Below are 16,886 nucleotides of genomic sequence, written 5' to 3'. Positions count from 1 at the left end.
ATAAGTGTTGCTGTTGGGGAATGTTCTGATTGTATCAGAGGTGTCCCAGAAACATGAACAAATGGATACCATTCTCCAGACTAGTTCAACAGTGCAGTGTAGACAAAACATGCATTCCTCACAATGGCATTAAGTCTTTCATCTACTTTCTTGGAAAGAAAGAGTTGATATTGGCAATAAAGTATTTCCTCCTCTGACCCCAGACCTCCTCCGACACATCTAGCTTATCCTGCTCTTTACACTGGTGCAATAGGACTGGGTGTTTTGTTAATATGATTTATTGGGTTAGGGATCTGTGAGTTGTATTGTGTTGGGGGGGGTTGCACTGAGGGAGCTCAACCAATCTCATTGTACATATGTTGTCCACTGACAATAAAGATTTGAATTTGAATTTGAACTGGATTTGAATTCCTTCTACAGATATGAAGGAACCATTTTTCCCAGCCCCGTTGCTGGATTGGAAAACTGTTCAGAAGAAGTTGCCCTGGGGTATTGTGCTGCTACTTGGAGGTGGCTTTGCTTTGGCCAATGGAAGTGATGTAAGTCCTTGGCACTTGTTTCCTGTAATGCTTAGACTCAGTTGCAAGAGGGATTCTGTTTGGTAGCATTCATCCTACAGTAGGAAACCCAGTCCATTCACAATGGTTGCACCTTACCTACACATGGATCAGTGTAAAAAGGCAGAATTGCTGGCTGCATTATTACATGTTGCTTGCTTAATTGGTTTTTTGTGGTTTAACATTTTTTGCAAACCTGATCCAATCTATGATGGAAATCTCATGCTGTAGTTACCAGGTCGAGTGTTGTTGTTGTTTTTGTGAGCCCAGCCTTCTGAGCTCTTTTCCTGTCCTACTGTGCTGTGCTCATATAACACCGTGATTAAATTGACATGCTTCTCTGTATTTGCACAGAGTCCTATATTTCTACACAGACTTTCTATATTTCAACAAACATTGAGCCATAAATTAACCAAACAGGTAGGGTTTGTAAATTGAGTTAAACCACACAAACAAAGTTAAAACTAACTATGCTTGGTATATTGTGTGAGTACAGCTGCCAAATTTTAATTGAATTGGTTAAAGCAGGGGTGTCAAACTCATGACATCACATTGTCATCATGTGATGTATCGTGACTTTTTCCCCCTTCGGTAAACCGGGGGAGGGCATAATCAGCACATGATGCAACCAGACTGCAGGCCGCGAGTTTGACACCCCCCGGTTAAAGTGTTTCTAATTAGAAATTTGGCAGCTGCACTCACATAACATACTAAGCATGATTAGTTTGAACTTGAACTTGAACTTTTGTGGAGGTATAGCTTATGCAATGGATGGACCCAGCCATTATGGTTTATAAATCATGCTTTAATTCTTAGTGTGTGATGTATAAACTCAGCTGTTGCAGCTTGTTCAAACTATGATTAAACTAAAACACTGGTTCTGTCCGTACACAATCCTGGTTATTTTTCAACTGACCTCTAAATTAGACTCACCAAGTTATTCTGTTTGCATAAAACTTGCTCAGGATCCAAATGCAGCCCTATTGATAGCAACTGCTGTGAGGAGCAAATTTTCCCTTAACAATAAAAAAAAAAAAAGCCTTCCCATGGACCGCACAATGCAGAGGGTCAGATTATTAGGATTTTCCTCTGGTCTACTATAGAGTTTTCAGTGAAGAGGTACCAATATGCCTCAAATGATTGCTCGATATCTATGGAGATACCCATGGCTTCCACTCTTCAAGCGTTCTGGGAGCATCTTAGGACCTGGTTCTGTTCCTAGGCCTGAGATCAGGCTGTCTGCAGAGCCCCTGTTGAATTTTGGGGGATGCTACTTGTGTAGTTCTTAAAATATCATAAATCAACCATGTGGCCTCAAAATTCAAGACATAAACAAACAAAGTATAATTTCTGTTCCTACTCATGAAGCCCCAATTCATGTTTGTAGGTAATATTAGGGCATCCTGGGCAATGGTGGGTTCCAACTGGTGTTATCACCGGTTCTCTTCGCGCATGCGCATTACATTTCTGCCCAGCTGAGGCACAGCAATCCACTCTGCTGCGCTTATCAGCTGGGCTAAAAAACGACAAATAAAAGTAGGTATAACACGGGGGGGGGAAGTGGGAGGGCCTAGCTCACAGTCATAGAGAACTGGTTTGCTGACGTCACATCATCACCACTACCGGCTTGCCTGAACCGGGCCGAACCAGGAGCAACCCACCACTGATCCTGGACTTTAAATACAGTTTAAAAAAGCAAAAGAAAGACCAACATCTTATGACATAAGTTTTTGAAGCCCTTGGGTAAACTTGTCCTACATTTTCTGGAGAACCCTTGATTACAAAACAAGGGATGTTGTGTGTAGCTTGGGCCAGCACACTGCACCGATCAATTAGCATGTTCTACTTTGCTTTTCCAGAAAACATGGTTGCTGGTGCAACTGTGGCTGCTAAACAGCAAACCACTCAGGACTGTGCATATGAGGTTCTGTGGGGTTCAAAAGAAGAGCTCGCCACCCCCCGCTCTGCTGCCTGGCACCCAACCAGAGTGCTTCTGCCCGAATGGCAGGCAGCTGCCGTTTGCATTCAGATGGCATCAGGACTAGGAGAACTTGACCTAAATTTAGCTTTTGGGAAGCATCATCTAATAGTTAGGCTGCAAGCTTGTTGGTTATTCAGCATGGTTCATCTGGCAACATTTTAAATTGTAGGTTTAATACAAAAATACCCAGCCATTCAAACTGAGCTGTCAGTGACTGTAAGGAACAGGCTGCCCTTGTTCTCCCAAAAGAGCCTTTGGCAGGAGAGAGAAACACAGGAGCCAGACAAAGAGGTTCCTGTGCCTCCCAGCCAGGCACATCCCTTCTTTTGGTGTTGATGCCTTGCAGAGTATATGGTCACCCAAAAGATGCTGCTGCTCATATTCTGATGTGTTTTGGGTTATAGTTGAGCTCTGGCTGGCTAGAAGCAGAGACTGAGTTTTTTCCTCTACAGCTGGCAGATACGTATTGTGGATTACTACTCTCATAGCTTTAAAGGTGAATAGGCAAATTCTCCTGCGCACACCTCATGGATGTGGAAAGAGTTGTGTGAGGATTTGATGTGGCTTCCGTGGAACTGGATGTTGCTTCCTTTGCATATGTGAAGAATATAAAATTACATTTTTGCATTTTGTGGAATAAAAGTTGGGATTGTTGCTTTCCCTCCCAGGCAAAAAAAAATAATAAAATAAAAAATGGTGAGACAAAGGAAAGGGTTCATGAGATTCTTTACCGAGCTATGTTTGCCTAATAGAGCACTTGCTGTAGCCATCAAGTAAGCAGTTGGGATAGGAAAAAATGGTGCATGGAATAATAATGCATCTAAATAGAATATCTGTAGATCTGAGTTGAACTGTGGTCCTTGGTGCTCTCTGAGCTTGGTTGTTTGCTTGCAGGTATTTCATTACCCAGCTAGATAATATCATGCACTGTTGGTGTTTTCTAGTCGGATAATGAAACATCTGCAAGCAACCAACCAAGCTCAGAGAGCACCAAGGTCTCTGTAATGTTATATCCTTAAGTATGTGGCTTAGAAATTAACCCATTATTTTTCTAAAAGGAGCATAACCCATATGGAGGGATGGCTAAATTCCGCCAACTATTTGTAAGAACAGTTTTGCTGGTTTAGAACTGAATTAAACATGTTAATTCAGTAATCAGGGGTAATGTATATATGAATGCAGCCATAGAATTGGAAGGGATCTTAGACATCATATACATCCAGTCTGTCAATTAGCCAGAGGTGTCAGTCAGGAGTGGGTTCTACTTACCTTTACTACTGGTTTGTGACGGGACCGCACGTGCGCTTCTGCGCATGTGCAGAAGCTTCCTGACGACGTCCGGGTCGGTGGGCGGAGCCTCCCACCAGTTTTACTACCGGTTCTTGAGAACCGGTTCGAACCGGGGGCAACCCACCACTGGTATCAGTACAACTCTTCCTTGACTAAATTGTTGTTTAAGCTCCACCAGAGAGTTGGTTTAGTGCAGTGTTTCAGGCTGGAAATTGGGAGACTGAGAGTTCTAGGCCTGCTTTAGGCCCAAAGCCACCCTGGTGACCTTGGGCCAGTCACTTTCTCTCAGCCCTAGGAAACCAATGGGAAACCACTTTTGAAACACCATGCCAGGAAAACTGAAGGGACTTGTCCAGAGGTGGCATTCAGCAGGTTCTGAGCTGTTCTGGAGAATCGGTAGCGGAAATTTTGAGTAGTTCAGAGAACCGTTAAATACCACCTCTGACTGGCCCTGCCCCCATCTATTCTTTGCCTCCCAAGTCCCAGCTGATCGGGAGGAAATGGGGATTTTGCAGTAACCTTCCCCTGAAGTGGGGTGGGAATGGAGATTTTACAGTATCCTTCCCCTGCCATGCCCACCAAGCCATGCCCACAGAAGTGGTAGTAAAAAAATTTGACTCCCACCACTGGACTTGTCCAGGAAGTCTTCAAGATCAGACACAATTAAATAAAAGGGAAAAAAAAACTCTCTCCAGCAAAGAGATCTCCCATTACAGCCCAGAGTAGACTGGTATTAGGACATGTCTTTTGAGGATTACTAAAAATTGTGCTTCTCTACAATTCCTACTACCTGGTTCTAGTCCTTCCATCTGGGGCAGTAAAAAACATATATTATTCCTTTTCTAGTCCAATGCGATTGATGTGAAAATCATCTTCTAGGCTAAACATATTCAGACATGATTTCCACTATTCTGATCTGAATATTGTATTATGATAGCCAGTAGTTGTTTGGCCCTAGACCTACTATACAGAGATATATTTTTTCTGAATTTGGAGGTTTCATTTAAATCTGAGGGTGAATGGTTATTGATAAAAATCTCCCCACCATTAAATAGAAGTTGACTTTTAGCTAGCTACCGTATAAGGACTTATGTTTCATCTTGTCTTCATAGTCAAGAGAGGAATATGCCTGGATTTGCACTAATTTACATTAAAATGGGTTGGGTAGATTGTGGCTCAGCATATTGTAGCCTCTGTGATAATATGTAGTGTAAGTTATGCCACCACATTAAGCCAAAACATGATTTATTTATTTGGGCAAATCATATTCCTAAATACAGTTATTCTATTTTAAAAACTGAGATCTTGTTTATTATATGAATTTAGTCTTTGTAATGTTTTTGTTTTAGGGGATTTTCTTTCTAACTCAGTTTTCCTCCCTTTATCTAACAGGCTTCGGGGCTGTCCAAATGGCTGGGGAATCAGATGACACCACTGCATACCATTCCTCCCTGGGCCATTGCAATTATTCTCTGTATTGCCATCGCCATTTTCACCGAATGTACCAGTAATGTAGCCACAGCCACCCTCTTCCTGCCCGTCTTTGCATCATTGGTAAAGCTCTTTTCATGGCTGAAATTTATTTTGAAATTTTTGTTTTGTAACGCATAATACGACCATTCCAGCAAGGTGCATGAATGATCCATAGGCTTCTAGATTAGGTGCTTGGGGATCATCCAGTGTTTTATATGGGATCAGATTCAGTTTGGGGGCTCCAAGAGGTGACTTTTCTTTGATTAATTGAAAGCAACAGGACCAAATGGATGATTTGTTGCTTTGAAAACTTCATCAATGTGCATAGTTATAAAGAAGATGATCCATTACTAAAGTAACATACACACAATATTTCAACACAAGGAATAGGAAAGGAAGAAAGTAAAATCAAGGGTAAACAGCAGTAGAAGGTACATTTATTTCAGTTATGTACTTATAGCTATGTTCATACAAGAATACATATAATATATATATAATTAGATGTGCTAATTAAATAAGCCAACAGTTCTTATAGCATCCTTACAGCAAGGTAGCCTTGGTTAATTTTTTTGTGATGTTCCATCTTGTGTGAAATTTAGTTTATGGCTCAGTGTTTATGCAAATTCAGACAATGGGTTAATTCAGAAACCAGGTGAAGCATGTTATGTGAACAAAACAATGGAACAGGATGTTAAAATAGGGGATTGAGCCAGCATGACCATGAGAACAATAGCATTGTAGAGAAATTTGGAAGAACAAGGGAGTAGATTTCAATGGAAGGGAAAATAAAAAAAGGACAGAACTATTGAGGGAGCTTTTGAATTGATGACTAAATATTTATGTTTCCTTTGTTTGTATATGGAGGCAATCTTTCTCAGAGCAGTTGCCCTAGAGCAGGGTTGTCAAACATGCATCATCACAGCCGTGTCATGTGACGTATCACAACTTTTTTCCCCTTCGCTAAATCGGGCATGGGCGTGGTTAGCGCGTGATGCATCTGGCCTGCTGGCTGCGAGTTTGACACCCCTGCCCTAGGGCATGCTTCATTTTTTCAGTACAATCTGATCACATTATAAAATTGCAAGATAGAATTATTTATTGGCCAAATGTGATTGAGCACACAAGGAATTTGTCTCAGGTGCATAACTGCATCAACTATTACTGTATGGGAGAGGTATGTGAGGGGAGGTATAATTTTGATGTAGAAATTGTTGCTTTCAGGATTTCTTCCTAACTTGGAGAGAGGTCCATTGCTTTGAATTGTGGGAAGAGCTATCCTTGAGTCGCAACCTGTTGGAGAATCGTTTAATAACATATCAATTCTGCCCAGCAACTTTTTATGCCAAGGCTATATTCTTATGGGACAACCTGTGCTTCTGAAATTATTTAGTTCTTTGTTTGGTATGGCAGTCAAGAGACCAATATACATTAATTTGGTCCTTTAAGACAGCTAAATCCTCAGCTGGGAATTCTGGGAGTTGAAGTCCACAAGTCTTAAAGTTGCCAAGGTTGGAGACCCCTGCTTTAAGACACAACTGATGATGTCATCAACCTTGACTTTTGTTTATAGCCTCTGAAAGGAGTACAAAATGCTTGGCCAGCTCCACCAACTGTTTCCCTTATGTTGTGTTTCTGCTCTGGAAGTGGTTTTAGAGTGGGAGCTTCTAAAATATTCGTTTGTTGCTTCAGACCTGTATGTCTTTCCACATATCAGTTCAATGCTGTAAATGTTTCTCTCCCTTCTTTCCCATTCCTTCTCTGCTTCTGTCTGTCTAGTCACAGTCTATTGAAGTCAACCCTTTGTACATCATGATCCCAGGCACTCTCAGTGCTTCATTCGCTTTCATGCTTCCTGTAGCAACCCCTCCAAACGCCATTGTATTCTCATACGGCCATCTCCACGTATCTGACATGGTAAGCTAGCAATTTTGCTTTCAACTGAAGCTACAATATCTAAGTTTTTAAAAAGAAGGCAAGGTGTTTTTTTTAAGTAAAGGTATTTCCAACATCCAGAGGGCCAACCCAAATATAAAAGCTGTAATTATTTATTTGATTGAAAGGGATTTTAGTTATCACGTTTATACTGTAATTCTGTGTAAGCTTCCTTTGAGTTAGTAATGCTATAATAACTTCAAGGATATATCCAGCTGACAGGAATATAGAAATGAAATCCATTTTAAAAGATTTTTCAGTCTAATTTTCAATACTGTTTTTTTTTTATGATCTTCCATGGAAATAACAACCAGATCTGACTTTTGTTTGATTTTTCAGTATCCATCAGGGTAAAGCTAGGTGTTGTGTTGCCATTGCATTTTGGTTTAAATTCACTCAAATAAAACACGTTTTTCATCCTGAAACTTGCTTTCTTTTGGGAGTATGTCTTTAGGCACATCACTCAAAGTGCTTATGTGTCTGTCAGAAAAAGCTCTATAAACTTGTTGTATGCAGTGTCACACAACAGGCAGTGTCTGTAAAGCCAGATATTTTTTTCTTCTGTTGGAATGTAAAGTTAAATAAAAGTTCTGAAAAAAATGGATTTATCCTCATTTTGAAATATAAAACTAGAGTTTCAATTTGGCATCCAAGCAGGGCCGGATTTAGATGAAAAGAGGCCCTAGGCTATTCCACTTATGAGGCCCTTTCACCTATAGTGAAAATGTAATTTTAATTTTGCTAACAATTTGAATGTAGGCCCCTCTTGATCTTGAGGCCCTAGGCTGAAGCCTAGTTAGCCTATAGGAAAATCCGGCCCTGCGTCCAAGTGTAAATTTTGAGGCATTCCTACTACTAATTTAGAACTTATTGAAATACCACACTTTACTTTTTGTAAAGTAGGGTATAAATAAATTACTGTTAGCACCAGAAAGCTCAGTGGTTGTTCAGTGATATATGCATTCTAACCTTCCAGTTTTCATAAAACTTTGAAGGCAAAACACAAATTTGGAAGGAGCAGTAACAAAATGGACCGAAAGCTCCCATCCTAATCCCATAGCAGCTTGTCCAAGTTACTCCAGCAATTCAGCAGCATCGGATTTTTCCCCCTTTAGAATAAAATAGTATATATCTCTAATGATTGGAACAATCTTGCATAATAGTGAGTCTCAGTTAAATCTGAGCCTACCGTAGTTTGTACGTGAGAAGTTCAGAAGGTCCAATGCTACAATACCCCCAGTGACAGTGTTAAGTTCTAAATGGAGGGGGAGGCTGTTGGTGTTCATTTTGTTCTTTGGAATTTCCCAGAATATGCAAAAAGGGGAGCAAAGGGTACTTGCACAATGTATTCCTGGAACAGGGAGAATGGTGTGATTCCCTTCCGGTTACAAAAACATCACAAACTGACATGGGACTTATGATTCCTCCTCTTGCTTGCTCTATGAATGAGCCACAGAACCTTTGGACTGCTCATTGTTTTCTTTGTTTTTCTCTCCCCTCCAGGTTAAAACTGGAATTGTGATGAACATCATTGGAGTCATTTGCGTAACTGTGGCCATCAACAGCTGGGGTCGTTACATGTTCCATTTAGACACTTTCCCCTCATGGGCAAACGGCACTTTAGGGAAGTGAAAACGAAGCCAAAAGCATTCTGCATTTGTATGGACGTCCTGTTCTTTTCTCGCCCCAAATCTTTTCTCAAACCTTAGTTAACCCACTGAGGTCCATTTTTTTTGTCCTGAATTGGGGCAGACCACCTGGAAAGTATTCCAGCCGCGCCTACATGTTTGTGCTGCTTCCAGAAGAATCTCTGAGCAAACATCTCAGCGGCATCTCCTGCAGCCAGTGCTTGCCCACCTGGGTTTCCAGGCTAACCAGGAGCAGAATACGGGTTCTTTAGAGACAAAACATGGAGGCAAAAATTGCTATGCCTAAATATAGGAAGAAAGTGGCTTCAGAACAGAGTAAACTTACAGTCATTAAGGTAAAACTGGGAGTATGTCAAGCGCAGGCCTGATTAATTTGCTATATTGTCTGCCATGGGCCTGCAAGTTAACCATTTTATATGTGACTCCTGCTGCCTGACTAAACTCACTCACTCAGGCAAATCTTTTCTGGGAAAGCCCAGTAAATGCTTCAAGACAAGAAGAATGTCTCTTCCACACTGGCATGCTGATCTGGACTACATGGGCTAACAACAGCCTGCTGTGTTCTGATTTTGGTAGTTCCCAGCCAGGCAGAAATGCAATTGTGTCTTCCCAACCTGTTTGCAGGCCCAGAGTTAGGCAGGTGCTAGTGAAAAAGCAGAAGGGAATATGGATGGGCAGGGGTGGGCTTGAAAGGGACAAAGTAAATGCAAAACAGCCAGAGCTAAACCCAGGTAGCTTAATATGTTTAATATTATTTAAGTTGCCTTAAAAGCAATGCAATAAAATTTGCATTTTGTGCATCTGACAAACATACATTTTACATATGTCAGTGCCTTTGAACTCAGTGGCTGGAAGGTAGCAGATCAGTGAGCTATTGGATAAAATCTTCCCTTGAGAAAAGAGAAAGAGAAGATCTTCTTTAAAATGTTACATAAATATTCATGGAAAATATCTGGAGTATCTTCATATACATAATCTTTCCTCCCATTCCCTGAGCTAAATTTCTTCTTGCCTGGCCTTCTGAATATGAGAAGCCATGATTTCAAATGTTTCTTTGCAAGAGTCAGGAGGAAGGGCACTTGAAACACAAATATATAAAGCAGATGTTTAAATTATTTTTCCTATAGTAGTTTGCCGGACTTTGGAAACTTACAAGAATGAATGTCACAAAATAATAGTAATATTTTAATTGGGGAACTCATTTGATGTTTTTCCTTGCTGTCTTCAGTCAGTTTGAATGACTTTAAAATAAAATGTAATTCTTCAGTTAAAGATCCAATGATACTTAAATTTCCAATTCTGACAGATGTTTATGTGGCAAAGTCGAATAGTTTTACCCTTGAGCAATGGATGGGCAGGAAACTCTGTGACCTGATTCATACGCTGAGCCAAGCCATCAATTGATTTGCCTTGTTTCAACATAGCATGTTGAATGAATCTGAGTATTGTGGCTTAGCCCACAGTGTAAATGCACAAACAGCCATACGATTCTTGAAATAGCTTATCCTGGCCAACTTCACTAGTGATTACATGAAAAGTGGGAATGCATTGCCTTCCAAGGTAAAAAGGACTGGAGATTTCTGGTCATATGATTCCTGAGGAGAGACCAAAGGGTGATAGCTACCTCCTACCTTCCCCATTTCATATAGGTTCAACTGTAACATATTAGTCATTTTGTGAACTGGCACCATCGGCTTACATGGTGCTTGAGAGTTAAGGTTAGAGGCTCTGTACTCTAATGGGAAGACCTTACAGGATCCCACCTCCTGGTCAGGGGTCTCAGTGTTTGTCAGTCCTCTTGAAAGAGCTTGTCCTTGCAAGGAGTGATTTAGGCCTACTTTGATGGATACTGTTCAGTTGTTCCTTTTTTAAAGTTCTCTTTTTAAAGATTTTATCTTTCATGAACTTGTAGCCAAGATTTTGTTGTTCTAACTTAATTATTATAAAAAAATAAATAAAAGTATTAATGGTTTCACCATCCCAAGACGGTTCTTGTTATCTGTTTCAAAGAATAGCATAATATACAGACAACTTTTCCTATCACCTAATAAAGAAAATAAATCCAAGATTAGGAACACTTCTTGAAGATGCAGCAAATTTCCTCCCTCCCTTTCTTTCTCTATGTCACCAGTATCCAAAGGCTTCGTATAGGCCCTACTCTTACAAAATTTGAGGAAAACCTAGATAGCATTTAAATCATTACCATGATTCTATACTGCATCTCAGAATTTATATACAATAGGGGTAAGGGAAAAAGACTATATTATTATTATTATTATTATTATTATTATTATTATTATTATTATTATTAGTCATATTTCTATGCCGCCCACTCTCCGAGGACTCTGGGCGGCTTACACCAAAGACAGTATACTAAATAGCATATTGCCCCCAACAATCTGGGTCCTCATTTTACCCACCTCGGAAGGATGGAAGGCTGAGTCAACCTTGAGCCGGTGAGATTTGATCCGCTGATCTGCTGAACTAGCAGTCTGCAGTCAGCTGAAGTACTGCACTCTAACCACTGCGCCACCTCGGCTCATCTTGACTACAGGAGAATCCAGTGCTAACTCTTAATTTTTCATAGTTCTTTGAATAGCTACAGTAGCAGTGATGATAATGGACTCCTTTGGAGGTTACATATAACATTTCACCAGTGGTGGGATTCATATTTTTAACAACCGGTTCTGTGGGCATGGCTTAGTTGGGGGGATGTGGCTTGGTGGTCATGTGACCGGGTGAGCATGGCTAGCTGGTCATTTGACCGGGTGGGCATGGCTATGTGCATAGGGACTACTCAGAGGGCTGAAAAAAGTCATTTCTAACTGGTCCTCGCACTTTTGACTGGTCCTCACACTTATGACCATCCTCACATTTCTGTCCGTTGCAGCATTCTTAACAACCATGTCACTCATTTCACAACTATTTCTCTTCACCATGGTGAAAAGATAGGGCGCAAAATGTAAAATGTGAGGACAGTCGTAAATGCGAGGACCGGTCAAAAATAACTTTTTCAGCCCTCTGATTAGTCCATATGCACATAGGGACTACCCAGAGGGCTGAAAAAAGTGATTTCTGACATGTCCTCGCTCTTTTGACCGGTCATCATTTATGCCCATTGCAGCATTCTTAATTAAATTAATTAAATAAAAATGATCTGCTGGAGCAGTCGGAGGCAGTCCGAGGTGGGCGTTCGGGCCAGCTGCAAGGCAAGGTGATACAGCCACTGCTGCCCAGGTGGGAGGCGGGCGCAGGCCTACAGGGCTGGCTGCAGGGTGAAGCGATCGGATGGGGTAGGTCAGGTGTCTGCAACTTTAAACACTCAACCTTAAACATATGTAAACACTTAAACACAACCTTAAACCTGGGTGGGCATTGCCAACTCCATATCATTTACTCCCACCCAGGTTTTGTGGCTCCCAGTATTTTCTTTTAAACAGGTATCTCTGTGTGTCTTTCATCTCTCCCATCTCTTTCTTTCTCCCCCCCCTTTCTCTCCTTCATCTCTCTTTCTCACCCCCTCTTTCTCTCCTTCATCTTTCTCCCCATCTTTCTTTCTCCCTCCCTCTCTTTCTCTCCTTCATCTCTTTCTTTCCCCCCTCTTTCTCTCCTTCATCTCTTTCTCTCCATTTCTTTCCCCTCTTCTGTTTGGGTGGCGGCGGCAGCGCACCTACTGCACCATTGGGTCGCCCCTCGGCTTGGAGGTGGCACCTTAAGCCTGTGCCCAACTGCGCGTGCGCCTGACTGGCTGTGCATGCAGCCAGCTCTGGTTGCTCTTACTGAACTTCGCAACGGGGCAGACGGCGCCACTCCTCCTCCTGGAACCCATTACGAAGCGGAGCTTCAGCTGCAGCCTGGGCAGCCAGTGTTCCGGGACGGAGAAAAGTCACGTTTCCTCCAGCGACTGGATGGGCTAGAGTAGGCTGGCGCCGCACGGGTGGGAGGCGGGGCGGGGCAGGGCAAGGGGCGGGCAAGCCAGCAATTTAACAAACGGTTCGGTGTGCTGCGAGGCCAATAAATTACAAAAAAAACACCGAACCATTTGTTAAATTGCTGGCTCGCCCGCCCCTCGCCCCGCCCCGCCTGCCACTATTTATTGGCAATAAATAGTGGTGCAGAGGGGTGGGGAAAGGGGCGGGGCGAGCCAGCAATTTAACAAACAGTTCGGCCGAACCACCTAGAACCGACAGAATCCCACCACTGCATTTCACTCTTTCCAAGGAGCTGATTCAAGAGCAAGTGGTTTTGACAATCTTTGTGAGGAAAGTCCTCTAAACCAGTATTTCTCAGTCCACATATGTTAAAGGCGCTGAGTTTGAGAAATACCACTTTAATCCATCTGATAAAGCAACAGAAAATTGGGGTGGCAGTTTTTTGCTTGGTCCCTTGATTGAGTCTAAGGGGTGCTTACATTACCCAATCCAAGACCAAAAAAAAATACATTGTTCCCAAAGACTGACACAAAGGGAGGCATGTCAATTCATGAGAGTCTTGTAAAGTGTACAAGTACATGTACAATATATGAGGAATTTTTTTTGTTTTTTAGCACAATGGGTAATTCTGCCCTGACTGGATCAGAAGAAAGCTCCAGGTAACTAACATAAGTGTCATTTTCTTTAATATAGGCAGACGTATCAACACATTCCATCAGTTTGGCTTACAACCCTCTGGGGCACCTGCTATTCTTTGGGTTCAGTGGTCAAATTGCACCAATATCTGGGAACACAGAATTAAAAGAATCTGAAACAGCTTCACATTTTGAGAGATCTTGAGATATGGCCAAAGGTTGATAGCAATACTTTTATGTAGTGCAACAATTGTAAGAATGCCGCGTACACACAGTATACTTAAAAAAAATACTCTACAAAAAAAAAACAAAAAAAGGGCAACCAAAATAGTTAAGGGTTAAAATTGCTCTCCATCTAAGAAAAAACAATAGTATTTGGAACTTTTTAGTGTAGAAAGAAAGGTGCGTAAAAGCAGTGTTTCTCAACATTGGCAACTTTAGGTTGCCTAGACTTCAACTCCCAGAATTCCCTAACCAGCAAATCTTTTAGTATGGCTAGAGTGGTTTGTGACTTTTTTCCATTAGCTATCCAGCAAGGGAGAAGGATAACCAGATTCTTAAATATCAGGAAAAAAAGACAAAAGAGTTTGTTGAACAAGAAAAAAACCCAGCATTCTTTTGGATTGGTTAATATTGAAGATTCTGACAGCCAAAGTCCAGCCAAGACAAACTTCAGCCAAGACTGTCTCATTTTCATCCTTGCTGTGAATGTTTGCCTCACTAAAGATCTTGTAGAAAAGTTTTATTTGTGTTAAGAAACTTTCATTACCCTTATTTCACATGGTAGGTTGCTGGTAATTGTTAATACAGGCACCACACCAAAGCGTTCAATACAAAATACACAGGATGGTATCTTGCTCAGAAAGAAATCAGCTCTATTTGCACTACATGCTAAATCATAAAAGGTCTAGTGAAAGTTAATAATAATGAAGCTTAGGTTGTTGGGGAAATGCATTGCTAAATGTTTAACTGATCTGGATTGGAATGTTCTATAGACCCAGCAGTGTCATGATGTTTGTTATGTTCTTTCAATCAAATAAAATAAGCAGCATTTCTCAACCTTGGCAGCTTGAAAATATATGGACTTTAACTCCCAGAATTCCCAAGCAAGCCATCCTGGCTGAGGAATTCATAAAGTCCACACATCTTCAAGCTGCCAAAGTTGAAGAGGGACACTTCACACAGTGCAAAAAGCCAAAATGAAAAGCACAATACAGTAAGCTGAGATCTATTAAGAATCTATTAAGAAGCAGTTTTTCCCTAGAACTGCAAAGAGGATCCAACAGGATGGGGCTAAAGAGAAAGCAGAAGCAGGAGAGAAGGCACAGCCAGAGCCAAAATCAGATTTGCAGAATATACATTACTGAGTCAAGGTCAGGATAACATATTATGACTACAGCAGGGCCCAGACAGGGGCAGGAAAAAAAGTTGTTTTTAATACAAAAGAGACCCAGATTTAGCTCAGTCCTGATCAATTATGTTGTACAAACACCAAAACATAATCAACTGTGTGGCAGTGTCTAAGCCTCATCTAATCAGTTGTCCAAAATGATGCAACAACCCACAACTGGAGATTGAGGCTGTATTCATAACTTTTTAAACTTAGTTATTGGTTTAACTTATTATCCAAGTTTGCAAAATAGAGAACCATAGATGATATGAGTTAAATATTTGTAGTATCCTCAAGGAAATATTGTCTCCAGAAGATCAGATCACTGAAGAAAAATGCTAAGGCTGATATATGGCTATAACAAAAATGTGCTATTTTTAATGATAATTTTTCAGCTGGACTGTAACATGAAATTCTCCTTGAGACAGTTGCCAAACAAATTCTTTGAAAAATCTTCCAAGTACTTTCACAATTTTTTTTAATGAAAAACCTACTTGTTATAGAAGTACAGAAAAAGAAGAAAATTGTTGGAATTCTACTCACCAACAAGCTGCTTGAAAAATTATGTAAAACTAAAGAGCCTAAGATTTTTTACACATATAAAAACATTTTGCATCAGTAGCCTCCAAGTGAGGGTTCTGTCATATTTTTAGAAATATTTTTTCAGGAATTTCAGAAGCAGCATCAAGGAAGAGTGGCAGCAAACTGATCAAATAACAACCATCATAGGCAAATTGGCTGAAATAGTCCCAAAAAGTATTACGAATGAAGGCAAATATACGTGTCCCAGGATAATATTGCAGGATCCAATCTGGGTCGGTCACTTGGATCAGAGGTTTAGTCTTCCCAATTATTTGTTGGTGCAATTCTTTAACTATTTCATTCTGAAGTTTATGGAGCTGTGGCTATCTTGTGGACCACTTTTGGAATGATTAAGGAGCCTTAATTTTTTTTTTCAGATTGAATGTTCAGAGAAATAAGCTGTTTTGAAATTAATGTCCTAGCTTGGAATATTTTGTTTCAAGACCATCTTTAAACATTTCCTTCAGTCTCCACCTTGAACTCTGGCTCTAGGAGTTTTGCCCAGACTTCATTATAGGGATGCATTTTGGATGATGGTTTGTTATATTGGTCTACCATCCACCTCTTTTCAGAGGCCCATTTCACTAGACCTCCTTGAAGATTGTAAATCATGGAAGAAGTAATGAAATTTTGATTTGTCTCACAGCACAAGTAGTCACTCAGAAGCTGAGCTGTCATGGATGATCGATAGCCCACAGTGCAGTAGCAAACAATGTGTCTATGATACCCTTCATATTCTGAAATGGAATAAAAATAAAAATCTTACTCACATGTATATGTAATGTGATGGCTATATATGCTGATACGTATTACACTGTTCTCTTTCTTTGTAAACAAAGTTATGTAGGATACAAAAATGAGTAAGCCAAATAAATTAAAAGCATAAGGGAAAAATTAGATTTTTAAAAAGGAAAATATAGCTAAAAACTACTTTATATCAACAGCTTTCCATACTTTTCTATCCTTCGGTCCTCATTTATTCTCTCTAGCTTCTTCAAGCAGGCTAGACAAGAGCTAATTAAACAGACACATAGAAACCAGGAACTTCTCATAATGAAGTTTTATTTAAAAAAAGTTAAGAAGGTATTGTGAAAGAATTCCGGCTGACTGCACTTTATCAAATATGACTTCAATTTATAACAAGTAGTATTCAAATTACTTGTGCCTTTTTCTGCTGGCTTTACAAAAAGAGCCAGAAGAAATTATTTTTTTTAGGCAGACATATACTTTTCATCAGAGGTGGGTTTCAGCAGGTTCTGACCAGTTCTGGAGAATCGGTAGTGAAAATTTTAAGTAGTTTGGAGAACCGGTAGTAAAAATTCTGACTGGCCCACCCCCATCTATTCTCTGCCTCCCAAGTCCCACCTGATCAGAAGGAAATAGGGATTTTGCAGTATCCTTCCCCTGCCACGCCCACCAAGCCATGCCATGCCCACCAAGCCACACCCACAGAACCAGTAGTAAA

General features: G+C 40.7%; 1 protein-coding gene across 1 annotated transcript in view; it reads left to right on the top strand.

Moving 5' to 3' along the window:
* The window catches only part of SLC13A5 (solute carrier family 13 member 5), a 35,046-nt gene extending 24,188 nt beyond the window's left edge, over positions 1 to 10,858 (top strand). The window contains exons 9-12 of the mRNA XM_070932135.1: positions 421 to 539; positions 5,221 to 5,382; positions 7,078 to 7,215; positions 8,737 to 10,858. Coding sequence (XP_070788236.1) covers positions 421 to 539; positions 5,221 to 5,382; positions 7,078 to 7,215; positions 8,737 to 8,865 — 548 coding nt within the window. The 3' untranslated portion in view covers positions 8,866 to 10,858. The remainder of the gene's footprint in view (positions 1 to 420; positions 540 to 5,220; positions 5,383 to 7,077; positions 7,216 to 8,736) is intronic.
* Positions 10,859 to 16,886: the final 6,028 nt, after the last annotated feature.

The sequence above is a fragment of the Pituophis catenifer genome, unplaced genomic scaffold (assembly GCF_029215685.1).
Source record: "Pituophis catenifer annectens isolate HBS135680 unplaced genomic scaffold, rPitCat1.0.hap2 SCAF_1, whole genome shotgun sequence".
In the NCBI taxonomy this organism is placed as follows: Eukaryota; Metazoa; Chordata; class Lepidosauria; order Squamata; family Colubridae; genus Pituophis; species Pituophis catenifer.
The sequence above is the reverse complement of the archived record's forward strand: the minus strand, read 5'-3'. Positions and strand labels throughout refer to the sequence as shown.